The sequence below is a fragment of the Saccopteryx leptura genome, chromosome 11 (genome assembly GCF_036850995.1).
Source record: "Saccopteryx leptura isolate mSacLep1 chromosome 11, mSacLep1_pri_phased_curated, whole genome shotgun sequence".
In the NCBI taxonomy this organism is placed as follows: domain Eukaryota; kingdom Metazoa; phylum Chordata; class Mammalia; order Chiroptera; family Emballonuridae; genus Saccopteryx; species Saccopteryx leptura.
Window position 1 is genome coordinate 3,640,146 of NC_089513.1, and position 17,274 is coordinate 3,657,419.

Genomic DNA, 17,274 nt, shown 5'->3' on the forward strand with positions numbered 1-17,274 from the left:
ACAAAACAACAAAAAACCCAACCCTGTTTATTAAATCCCTACTTTGTCCCTAGGTACTAGATACATTTCTACCATATTTTCTTTATTTAATACATTCCTTCTAAACTTCCTGGTTGTTCTTGTTTCATTTTGACCTCTCCTTGGACAATAGTAATTTTTTTAAAAAAATAAAAATTTATACCCATGTCTTCTGCTTTCAGATTATCTCTGCCAAATACTCCAAGGTTTAAGGACTCTATTTTTCAAACTTTTTACATAAAAGGAAATGTTCCACTAACCATGTGGTGGTAAAACTTCTATTTGGGACACGTGTCGGAGTTGAGAATTCACAAGGCATACCTCTGGAGTCTTCCTTCTGTCAAAAACTAAAATTTAAGCTCCACATCTCTAACATGCACACACGTGCATCGGGAATAAAAGTGAGATTCCAGCACTTCAACCTTTTTGGTATCAATGTATTTTTCTCTCTCTGAACAGCAATGGCACGCTGGCCCCGGAATCTGGGGTGTGACCCGCCGTCAGCCCCCCCCTTCTCGGTAGTTCGGCGGTGCCCCTCCCGACCCAGGAACCTCGGTGTTGAAAGGTTTCGCCATTAGGGCTCGCTGGTTTTTTTTAAAAAATGAAAACACTCTCAGAACGGCGGACCATCAGGTCCATACGGGGCGTGCCTGGCCCGACGATCCGACATCAGACAGAGGCCACCCTTTGCTCACGCCTACGTCAGTGCAGCCTCGGGCAACAAGGCTAAACCGGGACGCTTTGGAGGACGACCCCCTAGGTATTGAGAAATAAGACGCCGCAAAGGTCGGGACCCGAGGGCCTCACCGAGTGACCATTCGCCATTCGCTCCTCCGCTCCCCCGGCGCTCCCACGTCCCCCACGGGCCGCCCAGCCTGCGCACATCGCAGCGCGGCCTTCGGAGCTGGCGCCTCCAGGGGCGGGCGCACGTGCCTCCAGCTTCACCAGGAGGAGGCTGCGGCAGCCTCCTCCGTCCCCTCCCCGCTGCCCTCAGACGTCTCCGCTAGGCCTCACCTCTGAGGGACCTCCTCCCCGCGGCTCCGCCCCACGCGTGCAGCACCTCACCGACCTCTGAGGCCACTCCCAACAAGCCCCGCGCGCCACCAGCTCCCGGCATGCCCTGCAACGCAGCAGGCCCGGAAAGCTCCCAGCAAACCCTGCGCACCACGTGCTTCCGGCATGCCCTGCAACGCAGCAGGCCCGGAAAGCTCCCAGCAAACCCTGCGCACCACGTGCCAGGCCCTGTGGCCCTTCCCCACCTTGAATGCTCCGAGCATCCTGCCACCCTGCACCTCTGCTTACCTCGCCCACACTGGTGAAACCGACACCTGCCAGGTGGCCCCCTCGGTTCCCAGGGAGAAGAGCTGGGGTTGGCACCGGTGCGGCCCAGCCAGGAGGCTCCTGCCGACCTCAAGGAGAGGAAAGCTGCCTCCGTGCATGGACGCTGGGGAGCCGCGGGCACGGAAGACCCGCCCTGATCGCGCTGGAGGGCAGTCCGGCTGCAGACAAGCAGGCCCACCCTGAGCGTCCCCCCCCCCCAAAGGACTTGCCGTGGCCAGACTGCCCAGGACCGGAACGCCCTGCAATGCAGTGTGCCGGTGAAGCCTGGGGCAAGTGCTGTGCAGGTGCCTCTCGCTTGGGTGACAAGTATTTCCTAAGTGCTGGCCATGTTCTGGGAGCTTTTCTAGGGTGGAGCTTTTTCAGTGATGAAGCATTAAGCAAACAACATTTCTTGCCCTCATGGGGCTTACACTTTACTTGGGGTCGGGGGACAAGTAATAAGATAAAGACGCGAACTAGTATGGTAAGTGGTGATGGGTGCTTCGGAGAAAATAAAGCAGTATAGGGAGACTGGGAACGTAGGGAGAGGTTGTTGTAGAAGTCAGGAGGCCTCGTGGAGAAGGTGACATGTCAGACGAAGGAGGTGGACGGGAGCGACCATGCGGATGTCACAGGAGAACGTTGCAAGTGAGGGCAGAGCAAATACAAATGCCCAACGCAGGAGGGTGACCAGTTGGCCACAGTGCAGCTGGAGAAAGAAGTAGCAAGAGTCGCGTGACATTGTAACATGCACCCAGGCTGCCATGCTGAAAATGGACTGAAGAGGACAGAGAGGGGAAGGAGAGCAGTTAGGAGGCAGTGACAGTTATCAAGCAGGAAGTGATTTGGTGTGGATCAGGGTGGTGGCATGGAGGCGATGAGGTGGCAGGGGGTTGTAGAGGTACTTTGAGGTTAAATCTAATAAACACAGAAGAAAATAGTGCCTACGAATGTATTTACAATAAGATGTCTTACATATAATTGAGTGTCTGAAGGTAACTGAGGTAAACTGCTGTACTTCAGCAATGAATTTAAGACATTTGTATTGGCTTTGTAATCAGATAATACCCACTGTTCTCTGTGCCTCATTTCTGCCTCTGCAACACAATAGATCAGAGGTTCTCAGCTGACATTCCGGTGTGTTACAGATACACGTAGGTAAGAGCAGGGGTCCCTAAACTTTTTACACAGGGGGCCAGTTCACTGTCCCTCAGACCGTTGGAGGACCGGACTATAAAAAAAAACTATGAACAAATTCCTATGCACACTGCACATATCTTATTTTAAAGTAAAAAAACAAACCGGGAACAAATACAATATTTAAAATAAAGAACAAGTAAATTTAAATCAACAAACTGACCAATATTTCAAAGGGAACTATGCTCCTCTCACTGACCACCAATGAAAGAGGTACCCTTCCAGAAGTGTGGCGGGGGCTGGATAAATGGCCTCAGGGGGCCGTAGTTTGGGGACCCCTGGGTATGAGCAACTTTGAACTGTACGTGATTTGTTTTAAAATGAATAAAATTTTAACGATTTAGAAAAAAATTTGAAATTATTGCTAATAGATGGGGAATTGTTAAGAAATCAACTAACTAGGCTATATATTCTAGAGATAAAGATATTTTGAGGAGGATGAAGATAACCTATGCTAACATGATTTTTAAAAGACATGGATAGGAATAGAATGCAAATTAGCCATGTAGATATTTGGAGTCCATCTTTCTAGAAGTGCCCATTTGTTGAGAGAACCAGCCTTTTACGGTTGTAACTATATAAAAGCAAATATAGCCATTTCCCTAAATGGGCAGGGATGACCTACCTGCTCAGGTTAGTCCCGTGCCTGAGTGGCAGAAGGAATTAGAAAATTTAAAATCTAATGATGATTTCCTACTTTAGTCTTATAATGGGAGAGAAAACTGAGTGCCTTTTACAGTATATTTTTACCTGAGGAACTTTAGGATTAGTATTGGTTTTCTAAATATTTACAAACATTTCTTTGCTGTGGGGGAAGCCAGGAGGAGTTTGCAAGTATTTGCGTTCCTTCATTTTATCAGGTTTGTTTGCTTCTAAATGTGCCTAGATTTACTTCACCTTGGAGCACCTGCTAGATAGGATATTTCCTCATACTTGTGTTTTAGAATAAGGAAAAAAAATTTTTTTTAAGGGAGCAGAGAGAGAAGGGGTGGGTGGTGAGTAGTGGGAAGCATCCACTGGTAGCAGTTGCTTCTTGTATGTACCTTGACTGGGCAAGCCTGAGATTTCTAATCCGTGACCTCAACATTCCAGATTGATGCTCTATTGGCTAGCTAGGCTATACCACCACAGGTCGGGTGAATAAGGAAATCTTGTTTAATAATAATTATAATGGCACTAGCTAAAGTCTATTGATTGTTTTCTATATGCAGCCCTGGGATTGTTTCTGCCTTGAGAACCAGCCTGGGGGGGGGGGGGGATGGTTAGTCAAGCGAAATTGCAGTGACAGTCTGTTTTGAGCAGCACGCTCGTTTTACACAGGCCAAGGGACAGAACTGCGTGTTGTAACGTCCAGGAGGCTCGCTTCTGTCTCCCGGAACGCGAACCATTTGCCCCTGAGACTCGCAGCGGACTTGTAGACATAAACGTCGAGGTCTGGCTGATTTGACTTGATTGGGAAATAGCGGCGATTCTGACGTGCGGGCGCCGCCCAGCACGGAGTGGACTCTGCATTGACCTCCGAGGACAACCGGTGGAGGATGTTGTTGCTTCCTGCGCACACGTGTGCCGCCCGCCACCTGACTCACCCTCCCCCACTGCCCCGCCGCTCCTCCTTCTGCGCAGGCGCAAGGGCAGCGGGCATCGCCCCGCCCTGCGCCAATTAACACTCACTCTGGGCGGGGCGCGCTGGGACTGGTGGAGGGTGTCGGTCGAGGGCGGGCCCCTTGAGCGATACGGATTCTGGCCAATCATCGGAGGCCGCGAGCCAGCCGCCCCCCCCGCCGAGATGCGGGTGGCCCTTCCCTGGGCGCCGGGCTGGGATGCCGGGAATGTCTCGGCCCTGGCTGGTCGAGAGGCGCGCTGTTCTCCGCCCGGTTCGGGTACTGTCTGCAGGGCCTGAAGCTCGCCGCGTTCCGAAATGGCCGCGCCGTCGGACCAGGCCGTCAAGTACTACACCCTGGAGGAGATCCAGAAGCACAACCACAGCAAGAGCACCTGGCTGATCCTGCACCACAAGGTCTACGATCTGACCAAGTTTCTGGAGGAGGTGAGTGCGCGAGGCGCGTCGCCGAGAGGGGTTTGGAGGCGCCCCGCCGGGACCTGTGGTTCGCGGCGCGGCTGTGCGTGCGTCCGCGCGCTCCGGAGCCGGCCCGCCCTGCGCTGCGCACCTGGGAGCGGGCCTCGCACCTGCATGCTTTCCTGGGCGCACCTGTCTCTGCTCTGTACACCTGGGATCTGTCCCCGCTTCTGCGCCCCCCGAGTCCGCGCGTCGGAGCGCGCACACCTGGGAGCGTTCCCCGCGTCTGCGCACCTGTGCGTGCCCACCTGGGGCGACCTGCGGCGGGGAGGGGGCCCGTAGAGGGGGCGGGCACTGCCTCGGGAGCCCGGGTCCGGCGTGTGGGACCGAGCTCCACCCAGCACTCGGTGGGAAACCTAGTCGCCGCTGGATCGGCTTCCCTGGCGGGGGGCGCAGCTAGCGGAAGGATATTGCAAGACCCATTTTCTCCCTGGGTTTGCACAGACGTGATCTCCTTCTGGAGCAGGTTGGAGACCACCTCCTCCACCTGGTGAGCTGTGGGGGCACCACCACACCCCAGGAACCCCGAGGTCGTCCCGAGGTCAGGGTGAGTGGGCGCGCACACCCACCCACCCTGGCGTTAAGAAGGCGCCGCCGGGGGAGGACGTTGCAGCGAGGTGCAGAGCGGCACCCCAGGAACTGAGTGAGTGTGCGGCAGGCTGTGATGAAGAAGGAAGAGGGCAGAGCCAGAAACTCGCTGTCCGTGGGACGTGCTCCCGAAGCAGCTTTGGACGCTGGAAAAGAACTTTGCCTGGTTTGAAGGAAAAGGTTCCCTTGATAAGGCTCTTTGCTTTAGGGTTACCCTTCTTGCAATAAATTCCAGGGGGCTTTTCTTTGCTACCTCTGGAGGTGTTTTTATCACTGTGGGGGAGTGTGAGTCATAAATCTTAACAGTTACCTTCCTTCCTGCCCCCAGACAGTAAAGGAGGATGTTTAGTGGTGGGAATTCTTTACACAGTTTGAGGGGATAACAGATACAGGCCTGGGCTTAATTGGACCACAGTTTACATTGAGAGATTTTTGTTTTGCAGAGAGTTAAAAAACAAAAAAACTTAAAAAAGGTTAGAGTTGATATTTATCAGTAGGCCATTTTGCTATGTATGAACATTGTCATTTGCTGGAGTGCTGGAAGATAAAGAGTGTTCCAATTTAGTTAAGAGTGCTTTCTATTTGGGAGACACATCTGATCTGCTCTGCCCCTTTTGCTGAACTACAGAGTTTATTTGCTGTTAAGAGGGTTTTTTTTTTTTTGTATTTTTCCGAAGCTGGAAACGGGGAGAGACAGTCAGACAGACTCCCGCATGCGCCCGACTGGGATCCACCCGGCATGCCCACCAGGGGGCGACGCTCTGCCCCTCCGGGGCATCACTCTGTTGCGACCAGAGCCACTCTAGCGCCTGGGGCAGAGGCCAAGGAACCAGCCCCAGCACCCGGGCCATCTTTGCTCCAATGGAGCCTCGCTGCGGGAGGGGAAGAGAGAGACAGAGAAGAAGGAGAGGGGGAGGGGTGGAGAAGCAGATGGACGCTTCTCCTGTGTGCCCTGGCCGGGAATCGAACCCGGTACCCCTTGCACGCCAGGCCGACGCTCTACCACTGAGCCAACCGGCCAGGGCCAAGAGTTTCTTGAACTAAAGACCCAGAACATAGCATCAGGTGTAATGGACACCACTTGTCTACTTGGAACTCTTTTTCTCCTGTCCCCACCTCCCTTGCATGATATAAGTAATTCTGCAGCTTTAACATACAGTGTGTACTTTCTTTATTTGTGTCTCTTAAAAAGTGTAGCATTTATAAAAGATTAATAGTCTTTTATATTATGAAGCATTTGTCATTTCTTTTTTCTTTTTTTTATGGGTTCTATTCTATATATTCTGTTGTTCTATATATTCCTTGGCCTTCTCCCACCACATGGATAGCACCCCTCCCCCGATTTTAGCAATCAAAAATGTCCCTAGTTATTGCCAAATGCCCCCTTGGGGACAAGAATCATTCCTAGTCTGGAAGGAATTACTGCCCTGAAATGAGTTTTGCACAATGTCTGAGTAAATTTCTCAGAAGGAGATAGTAGGAGAAGATCATTAAACTTTACTATAAGCCATTTACTGTTACATTTCATTCTTATGAGGCAGGGATGGGGAATTATACAAAGTTGTTTTTGTTGTTGTTTTTTGAGTATAACTGGAAGAGATACGAACAAGCCCCTTCAGTGGGTAAGTTAGCTGACAATAGATTCCTTTCTCGTTCTCAGGTTTTAGTCACCTATCTTTGAAAGTAGCTTGGGGAGCATGCCTCCCGAGTAAAATTGGATGAGAGTTTATCACTAATGTTGATAACTTAGAGTGAGATAACAAGAAACTGCTGTTTACGGTCATTTAAATGAAACCCAGCTTACAGCAGTTCCTATACACTTGACTTTCTTGGCTGGTGCTTGGTCCAGTGCTCCCTGTAGCAGCTTCCCTAGGACTTGAGGGGACTCCCACTGCACTGCTCTTCGGGCCCTTCCTTCTGATCGGTTGGTGTGGCACTTGCTGAGCTCTTGTGGCCTCCACATGTCTCAGGACACAGGAACCCCAGAGTAAGCAGGGATAACAGAAGACAGTGATGTGAATAGGAATGGTGACACAGAAAGCTGTGTTCGGCCATCGGGAGTGTCTCTGGAGGGCAGTGGGAGTGTCACAGGTGGGCTTTAGTGAGTGAATAGAGTCTCAACTCAGCGGGGCTGGAGTGGAAAATACCAGACAGGCTCACGGCGGGGCTGGATTTAGGTAGAAGAGGGAGGTGGCCGATGCTTTGGAAGTGGACCGAGGAGAAGGTGTGTGGCATGTGGAGGGGAGGAGCCCTGCCCGCCTGTTCTAGCTGGAATCCATAGTGCCAGCTTTCCCAGAACATCCGATTCCACTTTTCGGGGCACATCTTCCGTTTGCTGTCTTTACTGTTTGTCATCACTTTTCTGTGATGTCTCTGCTTAAGGCAGTGTCCTGGTCTTTGGCTTCCTGCCCCAGCATGGCCATTCTAGGATCCCTGGCCCTGGCTTCCTGCATCTTAAACACACACCTTCTCCTTCAGAGGTCTGCAGGATACTCTGACAGGTGGTTTACTTCTTTCTAGGTTCTTCGGTTCCATTATTTGATGAAGCAAGGGCTGGGTGGGTATCTTATCCCTACTTTTGAATCAGAGGAAGTCCAGAAGATCTGTCTCTTCCCCCAACCCTCACCCTCTTTTTACTATCATTTAAAACAGTGGTAGTCAACCTGGTCCCTACTGCCCACTAGTGGGCGTTCTAGCTTCCATGGTGGGCGGTAGTGGAGCAACCAAAGTATAAATAAAAAGATAGATTTAACTATAGTAAGTTGTTTTATAAAGATTTATTCTGCCAAACTTAGCAAACATCTGACATAAAGTACTTGGTAAGTAATTACTATATGCTTTAACTTGCTGTAACTCTGCTTTATAAATTGTATAAAGTAAAGTGACTTCCCTACTTTATAAATCACCATTACTGTGGAACCGGTGGGCGGTTAGAAAATTTTACTACTAACAGAGATACAAAAGTGGGCGGTAGGTATAAAAAGGTTGACTACTCCTGATATAAAAGCCTCAGAAATTTGTGAATCTTTTATGTGTTAACCAAAGAATATTCTGTTTTCACTAATTTACCTAAATATGGAAGGTATTTTTTTTTTGAGGGGGGGAAAGGGGCTTCCAAACTATAAAGTGAATTTTTTTTTTTTTTGTATTTTTCTGAAGCTGGAAACGGGGAGAGACAGTCAGACAGACTACGCATGCGCCCGACCGGGATCCACCCGGCACGCCCACCAGGGGCGACGCTCTGCCCACCAGGGGGCGATGCTCTGCCCCTCCGGAGCATCGCTCTGTCGCGACCAGAGCCACTCTAGTGCCTGGGGCAGAGGCCAAGGAGCCATCCCAAGTGCCCAGGCCATCTTTGCTCCAATGGAGCCTTGGCTGCGGGAGGGGAAGAGAGAGACAGAGAGGAAGGAGGGGGGGTGGAGAAGCAAATGGGCGCTTCTCCTATGTGCCCTGGCCAGGAATCGAACCTGGGTCCCCCGCACGCCAGGCCGATGCTCTACCGCTGAGCCAACCGGCCAGGGCCAAAGTGAACTTTTAACCATGGGCAAGATTTTCTTATACTATGAATTGACCCACCCAATATGACCCACTGTTTCCATAGCATCATTCAGAATATGATAGATATACCCGCATGTCTTTATTCATGTTAAGAAGATACGTAGTGGGATGGGTGGAAGGCGTCCTGGTCTGCTGCCTGCACTCTGTGCCTCAGATGGCTTAGTTAAGTTAAAATGTGAAGATGATAACGGTGCCAACTTCATGGAGGTGATTATGAGAAGAACTGAAAGGAATAATGTTGGCTCTCCGCACAACATGGTTGCAGGCATGTGATCCATGCAATAAATGCAAACTTCTGCACCTGCATGGTGGGGTAGGGGGTAATGGCTTGCTTTCTCTAGCATTCTCTGTAGCTGAGTGCTAATATGAGATTTTAAGTAAAGGTGTACATCTGGTAGGTGATGTTGAAACAGGAGAATGTTCTAAAAAATGCTATTCTTCTAATTAAGAACAAACATGAAGTTTCTTTGTTGTGCAATGTGCAGTGGGCTTTGTCTCCTGAAACAGTGGCCTTGTGCAGCTGTTTTATTGTTCGGGAGGATGGTAGAAGAGCCAGCTAAGCAGCAGGTGTTCAGTTACGATCTGATACCAACCTGCAAGGTTATGAGCTTAGTTGCCTTTGTATTTTGAACTAGGGTTATTCCCTCCCTCCTTTTCAATCCTGAGTTCTAGTTTTTGAATATATAAATTCACAGATATGACTGTGAAGTTGGGTCTTGTCATATATGGTTACATTATTAATAGGGTTAGTGATTATAGAACGCTGAGGGCAAGTTATTGAAATGAAAAAGTAGACACTTGAGACCTGAGAGAGAGAAAGGTTTGCTTTTCTCTTTCTGTGATTTGGGCAGCAGCATACAGCGTTTTAGAGCCGTGGTGGGAGAGGAAAAGGTGCCACAGAAGCAATGACAGTTATGTTAACTTGCTTTCAAGTCAGTAGATGTTCAATTTGTGAAAAAGTATCTTCCTGAAAAATGCTGAGAGCAGAATGCTTTTGGGTCAGACGGCCCCCTCCTTTACGTGGTCCAGATAAAAACGTGTTTCTCTAGACCACTTCCTAGCGGTCCCAGGATTATGATGCTGGGTATCTGTGTTTTAGCTGCTCTGTAGCACCCTTCTGCCTCACCGAGCTGCTGGCTCCGGACTCACTCTTGCTTTCGTAGTCGTAGGCAGGGTCTCCACAGCAGCTTTTGTGACAGAGAATGACTTTTTATTTCCCATGAATGTGGCTGCCTACTTGGCAGAGACTAGAGGTTCTGAGCCTGATAGACTTCAGTACCCCGGGGATCCGGAGGAGACTGTGGGTGCTTGAAACGCAAGAGTCCTGAATTCTGAAAAACCCGGAGATTGTCGTATCTTGACTCTGGAGAAGGTTGTCATATTTAGGGCTAGAATCCTAAGTGCCTTTGCTTTTTTTTCCGAATAAGTTGAATAATATTCTAAATCTCATGCTAGTAGAAAGCTGCAGTTGCACGTCTTTAAATGTAAAATGGGAGTGTTACTTATTATTGAACCTGCATAGTTTGGTGAATAGAACTAGAAATTATGAAATCCACAGAAGGAAAATACAAAGGCACCCTTGGTGGTAACGGTGGCCAGGCATCTGGGTAGACAGTGGCACAGTCAGTCTCACAGGCCAGCAGGGCCGCTGAGCCTGTGGGCAGGGCCGCTGTTGTAGATTTCTACATACTTTTTTTTGGTAACTTTTTGCTACTGTTGAGAAGAGGTTTTAAGACTATGAAGCTACTTTTTAAAAATTGTTTCAAAACAAACTCTCAAGATGGTTAACTTTTATTTATTTTTAAGGAAGCTAGGCATTCTAAATTGAAGGGAGTGCAAACTGTGAGTAAATAACACTCATTTCACTTTCTTGCAAGTGTCTGCTCTTCTAAAAGTCCTCCCAAACCACAGAACACAACCATAAGTAATGTGGGTTTTGTTTTTTTTAAATTTTTATTAAGCTTATTGGGGTGACTGACATTGGTTAGTAAAATTATGTATAGTGTCAGGTGCACAGTTCTACGGCACGCCATCTGTACACTGTACTGTGTGCTTACCACCCCAAGTCAAGCTCATTCCATCACCCTTTATCCCCTTTACCCTCTTCTACCCCCTTGATTGCCCATTTATTTTTTTTGCTTGATCCCTTCCCCTTGTACACTCAGCCCCCCCAACCTGCCTCCCCTCTGACAGCTGTCCATCTGTTCTTTGTAGCTGATGGAGTCTGAACAGCCGTGTCCCACAAGGCAGTGGCGGGAAAGTGTGGGATCGTGGTGAGGAAAACCAGATCTAAATCTTAGATCTACTGTTGAGGTGACCTTGGGCCAGTCAGATAAATCCTCTAAATAGTTTTCTTCCTTCTTACATTTGAACATTGGCAGGAATGACATGTGAAAACATTTTAAGTTAAAGTTTTCTTGTAAATTAAGTGTTAAAAAAGAAAAAAGGAGCAGTTGCGACAAGTAATGCCTTGTTATCTTCACATGAGTGTGGTCGTTGGCAGTCGTCCACATCCCGGTGCTCAGAGAAGTGGCTGCAGGTCGCAGACTTAAGGTGGACGTACACAGAAGTGGCTCAGGGGCATTCCCCACGTCTTCATACTGCTCTCTTTCCCTGTTACCTTTGAACTGTGTTGCCTTGGGAAGATCCAGGTCTGTGTATTTATTAACTGGCTGCCTGTGTGCTCTATCAGGTTCTGCATGGGACCAGGAGGATGAGTTAAAGATGTGGGGAGGAGAAGACAGTTCAAGGCCAGGTCGGTAGCATTTGGCCTCTGTAGGCTGGTGGCGAGTGACCTCTGGTTAGTGAGGCCTGACCTCTCACGGATAATGGCGAAGAGTCAATTTCTTACATCCATGGAATGAACTATGTCTCTAGTCTGCCCGTGTGGCCAGCACATCCAGCACGGTGACAGTGAACCAGCACTGATGCTGGGGGGGAGGAGGTGGCTGGCGTTCCCGGCCCCTGCACCCAGGTGCGGGTTTTCTGTGCCTGGCTCGCGGGGCTGGCACCTGTGTCTCGTTCGTACTGAAGGCCTCAGTGTGTCTGTTTCTACCCGTGTCTCTGGGCACCCACTGGTTTGTCAGCGGCAGAGAGGAACAGAAACTGGCTAGGACACAAAATATATCCATCCTGCTTTTCCACTTTCCAGTTTCTATCAACAGTATTAAATAAATGTCAGTCATGTTCCTCCCCTTGTAGCGATGCCCAGCGGGCTAATGGGATAGCAGTGGACATTGACCGGGCAAGGATTGACATTCTACATATGCCAGAGAGGATGCCAACGTGCATAAAACCCTCCTTTGCAGGGTTCTGAGAACAAACCTCTGGTTGGTGTTGGTGGTTGTGATGTCCTTTCTAAAAGCAAGAAAAATGTGGCTTGGGAGCGTCAGGGACTTGCTCAAATGACACAGCTGGTGAGAATTTCAAGCCAGGACTTAAATCCAGGATGTAGGACTCCCTAGTCTGAGTTCTTCTGCTGATTCTCTGACGGGTGTGAGACCGCAGGAGATTTGATGATAACTAGGAAAGCTCGGAAAGCAAAAAGCCATCCTATAGTACATAGCTGCTGTCACTTGCTTTGAGATTTTTGTCCCCTCATCCAGAATTCTCTGTAGGAACCAGTGAGGAAGCAAAGGGAAGATGTGAATGGAAATGTTGGAACACAGAGGGAGCCCTCGCAAGGTGAAAGGGAGGTGGTGCCTTTTCTTTGGTTCTTCAAGGTGAAGGGCATGGTCACCCCAGCTTTTCCCAGAGGAGTCTGAAGTAAAGAGAGACCCAGAGGGCACCTGGGTGGTCTCAAGAGCTGGTGTCATATTGTGTGAGAGAGAGGGATGGTTAGCACGCGTACTGGGCGCTGGTGAGGAGGTTAAATGTTTTCAAAAGGATTTCTGAAGGGGCTTTTTCTGAGCAGAAATCTGATGAGGTGACCGCTCTGATGAAATCTGTCCAATGTTCATCTAATGGCCTGCCCGCCCCCTAGCTGATTGTGGGTCCTTGTCCCCTGTGTGTGACACTCTTCCCCTGTCTGCCAATGTCCCCATTCCACTTAACTGTCGCCATCTGGAGACCCTGTGGAAGCCTGCCCCCTGAGTGTCCTCATGCACCGCTCTGTCCTGGCCACACATCTGCGTTGGCACGTGTCGCCCGACCGGATTGGCATGGGTGTCAGAGCCCGTGTCCTGACAGAGTCCTCCGGATTTCACCGCTCCTGTCAAATTGATGGTTGCTCACTGAGTTTTCATTTTGAGTGATGTATGTTATTATTTCATTAAAGAGGATTATTTCTGGAAGAAAATCAAAAGCTTTATCTTGTGGAAACGGATCATCCCTTCTCTTGCCTGGTTCCTTTCGGTGGTTTCCTGTGGCATTTAGAATGATGTCCCCACTGCCAGTCCTGGTCTGATGATTTCTGCACGGTCCGGCCCCTGCCACCTCACCCACCGGCCTGGTCACTCTCTCCCCTGGCCTCCACGCCCAGACCAGGCCCTCTTTGATCCTCACACAAGTCAGGCTTGTTTCTGCCTGAAAGCCTCTGTCTTAATTTTCCTCTTAGTTTTCCTGCCCGGTGTGCATTCCCTTGGTTACCACCCGCTTCAGGTCACAACTGCTTGGTGTCAAACGAGGAATTTTCTGTCACATGTCATGTGTCCCATTGCACGTCTGTACCAGCACTTACTTTGGTCAATGTCTGCATTTGTTGAAAAGGCTCTGCTTCCTCCTCAGACGGCTTTTACAAATCTTCGTCAAAAATTGATGGAAAACCTTTGCGTGGGTCTGTTTCTGGTTCTCTGCTCTGTCCCATTCATCTGCCGGGACCACACGTTCCTGATTCCCAGAGCTACAGCCTCAGTCTTAAGTCAGTGGTGTAATTAGCTATTGAGGGGTTTATGGAGCCAAGTGACGTGAGCTGATGTGCATTTAAATTGTTGCTCTCCTGGGGTGAGAGCACGTGGTCCGGGGCCAGGGACCCTAGGCGAGGAGTGATGAGGTCGAGGTGGGATCCTGGCCACGTTCTACAGATTGAGCCCACAGAATGTGCTGCGGGTTCTGAGAAGGGTTAGGGTTTTGACCAGAGAAACTAGGTGAGCAGCATTGTCATCCGCTGAGATGGGGAAGGGTGATGGCAGGGCAGGTTTGGAGAGAGACAGTCAGTTCTGTTTTCAGCATGTTGGGTCTGAGAAGCCAACTAGATGTCCTGGTGGAGGTGCGACCTGGGCTGTGGCTCTGTGACACAGAGTTTAGGAGAGAGACTTGGAGATAAAGACCCAGGTGTTGTCAGCATTTTTAAAGCAATGGCATTGGATATGATGGCTGGCCTAGGGGTCATGCAACAATAGGCCCAGGGCCACTCCTGTGTTGAGAAAAAAGAGAGGGGAGGGGCTAAAGCATGACCCGTGAGGTGGGAGGGAGACCCAGAGAGCGGTGTGCTGGGAACCAGCTCACACACTTTCCAGAAGGGCTCACCGACCTCACCTGTGCAGTCAATCACACAGCGTCACTGGTGACCTTAGAACAGCAGTTTGGGTCCGTTGGTGGAGAAAAGGGAGCAGACGAGTTGCAGGCAGCAGGCGGAACCCTTTCAGAGGGTTTTCAGTACACGGGGGAGGAAAGGGGCAGGGAATGCCTGCAGGGCAAGCGGTGTGGAGAGAGGCTGTGTGAGAGACAGCGTGTGCGTTGTTCAAGAGAGTGCATGTGCACGTGTGAAGGAGTGTGTGTGTGTAGGAGTGTGTGCGCGCAGGAGTACATGTGCAGGAGTGTGCATGTGTGCGGGAATGTGCATGTGCGTGTGTGCAGGAGTGCGTGTGCAGGAGTGTGCATGTGCATGTGTGCGGGAATGTGCATGTGCGTGTGTGCAGGAGTGTGTGTGCACAGGAGTACATGTGCAGGAGTGTGTGTGTGCAGGAGTACATGTGCAGGAGTGTGTGTGCACAGGAGTACATGTGCAGGAGTGTGTGTGCACAGGAGTACATGTGCAGGAGTGTGTGTGCGCAGGAGTACATGTGCAGGAGTGTGTGTGCGCAGGAGTACATGTGCAGGAGTGTGTGTGCGCAGGAGTACATGTGCAGGAGTGTGTGTGCGCAGGAGTACATGTGCAGGAGTGTGTGTGCGCAGGAGTACATGTGCAGGAGTGTGTGTGTGCAGGAGTACATGTGCAGGAGTGTGTGTGCGCAGGAGTACATGTGCAGGAGTGTGTGTGCGCAGGAGTACATGTGCAGGAGTGTGTGTGTGCAGGAGTACATGTGCAGGAGTGTGTGTGCGCAGGAGTACATGTGCAGGAGTGTGTGTGCGCAGGAGTACATGTGCAGGAGTGTGTGTGCGCAGGAGTACATGTGCAGGAGTGTGTGTGCGCAGGAGTACATGTGCAGGAGTGTGTGTGCAGGAGTGTGTGTGCACAGGAGTACATGTGCAGGAGTGTGTGTGCGCAGGAGTACATGTGCAGGAGTGTGTGTGCGCAGGAGTACATGTGCAGGAGTGTGTGTGTGCAGGAGTACATGTGCAGGAGTGTGTGTGCACAGGAGTACATGTGCAGGAGTGTGTGTGTGCAGGAGTGCGTGTCTGTTCAGAGAGGAGAAAGGACAGCAGGCTGAGTCTGGCAGGGAGGAAGCAGGCATGGGCTTGAGGTGAGGCGGGGCTTGTTTACATAGAAGGGGAGCAGGGTGGCTGAGAGAATGTCCCCGGGTCCTTCTTTGTGTCCCACTTCACCCACTACCCACTTTGCCTTCCCTGATGAGCGGCAGTGGTGACAGTAAACATCATTGGTCAGGGCACACTGACCAAAAGCCCGTTAGCTTTGATTCGCTGTGTGTCTCGGACCAAATGTTGATTGTCTCAACTCTAAAAATAACCAGGAATTCTGCTTGTCCTGCTCAAGGAGAGAAAACTGCACTGGCATTCTGCAGGGGGGTGTGCCAGCTCCTGAGCTCACAGCTGGTTCTCCCCTTGTCCTCACGCCAGGGACCCCTGAGACTATATGACCTGCCGAAGATGTTCGTTGTCCTTATGTTGACTCTTGTCATTTGGTTCTGTGCTTTAGTAGAATCAGGCCAGTTGATTTAATCCGTAGAAATCACTTGAAGATGGGGCGGGGGTGGGGGGTGGTCTGTTGGTGCTGGACTTTGCCTTGAACATTTCAGGGTTGGGAACTGTATCAGGCCTGTACAAGGTTCTTTGTGACATTATCAGATGGGATTGGGGATACAAGGAAACTCAGTTGATATGACTTGAATGCTTATTATGCCCGGCATTCTACTAATTACCCTGTTTCCCCGAAAATAAGATCTAGTGCAATTTTTTTCAAGCTTAGAAATATAAGGCCTCCCCTGAAAATAAGACCCAGTGCGTCTTTAGGAGCAAAAATTAATATGACACTGTCTTATTTTCGAGGAAACAGGGTAGATTGTTGTATATGGAAATAGAGTCACAAGAAATTCTTGATGAAATTCAGAGTTTGGCTGGTTATGCTGATGTTTGTGATGACATGACTACAGTATAGTAATAAATGTTGATTTTTTATTCAGCAATAAATGTGAATTCTTGTTCATGGAAAAATAAGACATCCCCTGAAAATAAGACCTAGCACGTCTTTAGGAGCAAAGATTAATATAAGACGCTGCCTTATTTTCAGGGAAACACGGTATATCGTTTACTCTTCCGTGTAGTGTAAGATGGGGGAGGTCTCGCCTTGAAGATGTGGCAGAGCTGGACCTTGTGGTCGGGGTCCTCACCTGCAGGCCTCTGCCTGCTCTGTAGCACAGTGCTGCCTGGGCCTGCAGGCTGTGCCCGCTGGAGAAAAACCCATGACTTCCAGAATACTTCTAGAGCAGGACGTGGGAACCCGGGGAGTGGAAGAAGGTAGACATTGGAGCCCCTGAGGGGTCAGGCAGGCCTTACAAAGGTGAAGGGGTTTGTGCCAAATATATGACTCATGAGGGGTCTCTTTTAACTTTTAGGTAAATGATACAGGAAGGCGTTCTTTATGTGAAGTAGTTGGGAGGTGTGATTTGTTCTTAATTCTCCTTTCTAATGGCCTTCCTTCTATTTACTAACAAGTGAAGAAACTATCAGTTGTGAACTGATACATAGTAATATCAACTTGGTGTTTTGTCACCAAAAAGGATTTGCTTGGGGGAAGAGAAAGGGTTGCAACCCAGAGCATGCCGACGTGGCAGCTGCGTGCACACTCCGGCCTGCGTGCGAAGGTGGAGGGGTATTTATAGACGGGAGGAGGAAGTGCAGGGGCTCACGTCAGGACCAGAGAGCTTTCCTAGAACAGAGTTTGCCTGTAGCGTTCCCGCCGTTACACAGAGGGCGTAGACTTCCTGGGGCCCCAGCTGCTCCCACGGACCCTCCGCCCTGATGGGTTTTGCGTCAAGCATTTTTTTTTTTTAGAGTTTTTTTTTTTTTTAATTTTATTTATTCATTTTAGAGAGGAGAGAGAAAGGGAGAGAGAGAGACAGAGAGAGAAGGTGGGGAGGAGCTGGAAGCATCAACTCCCATATGTGCCTTGACCAGGC

At 49.8% G+C, this 17,274-nt stretch overlaps 1 protein-coding gene across 1 annotated transcript in view; it reads left to right on the forward strand.

The window, feature by feature from the left end:
* The first annotated feature begins 4,317 nt into the window (after positions 1 to 4,317).
* Positions 4,318 to 17,274, forward strand: part of CYB5A (cytochrome b5 type A) — a 30,333-nt gene continuing 17,376 nt past the window's right edge. The window contains 1 exon segment of the mRNA XM_066352401.1: positions 4,318 to 4,582. Within this exon segment, the coding sequence (XP_066208498.1) occupies positions 4,454 to 4,582 (129 nt within the window). The 5' untranslated portion in view covers positions 4,318 to 4,453.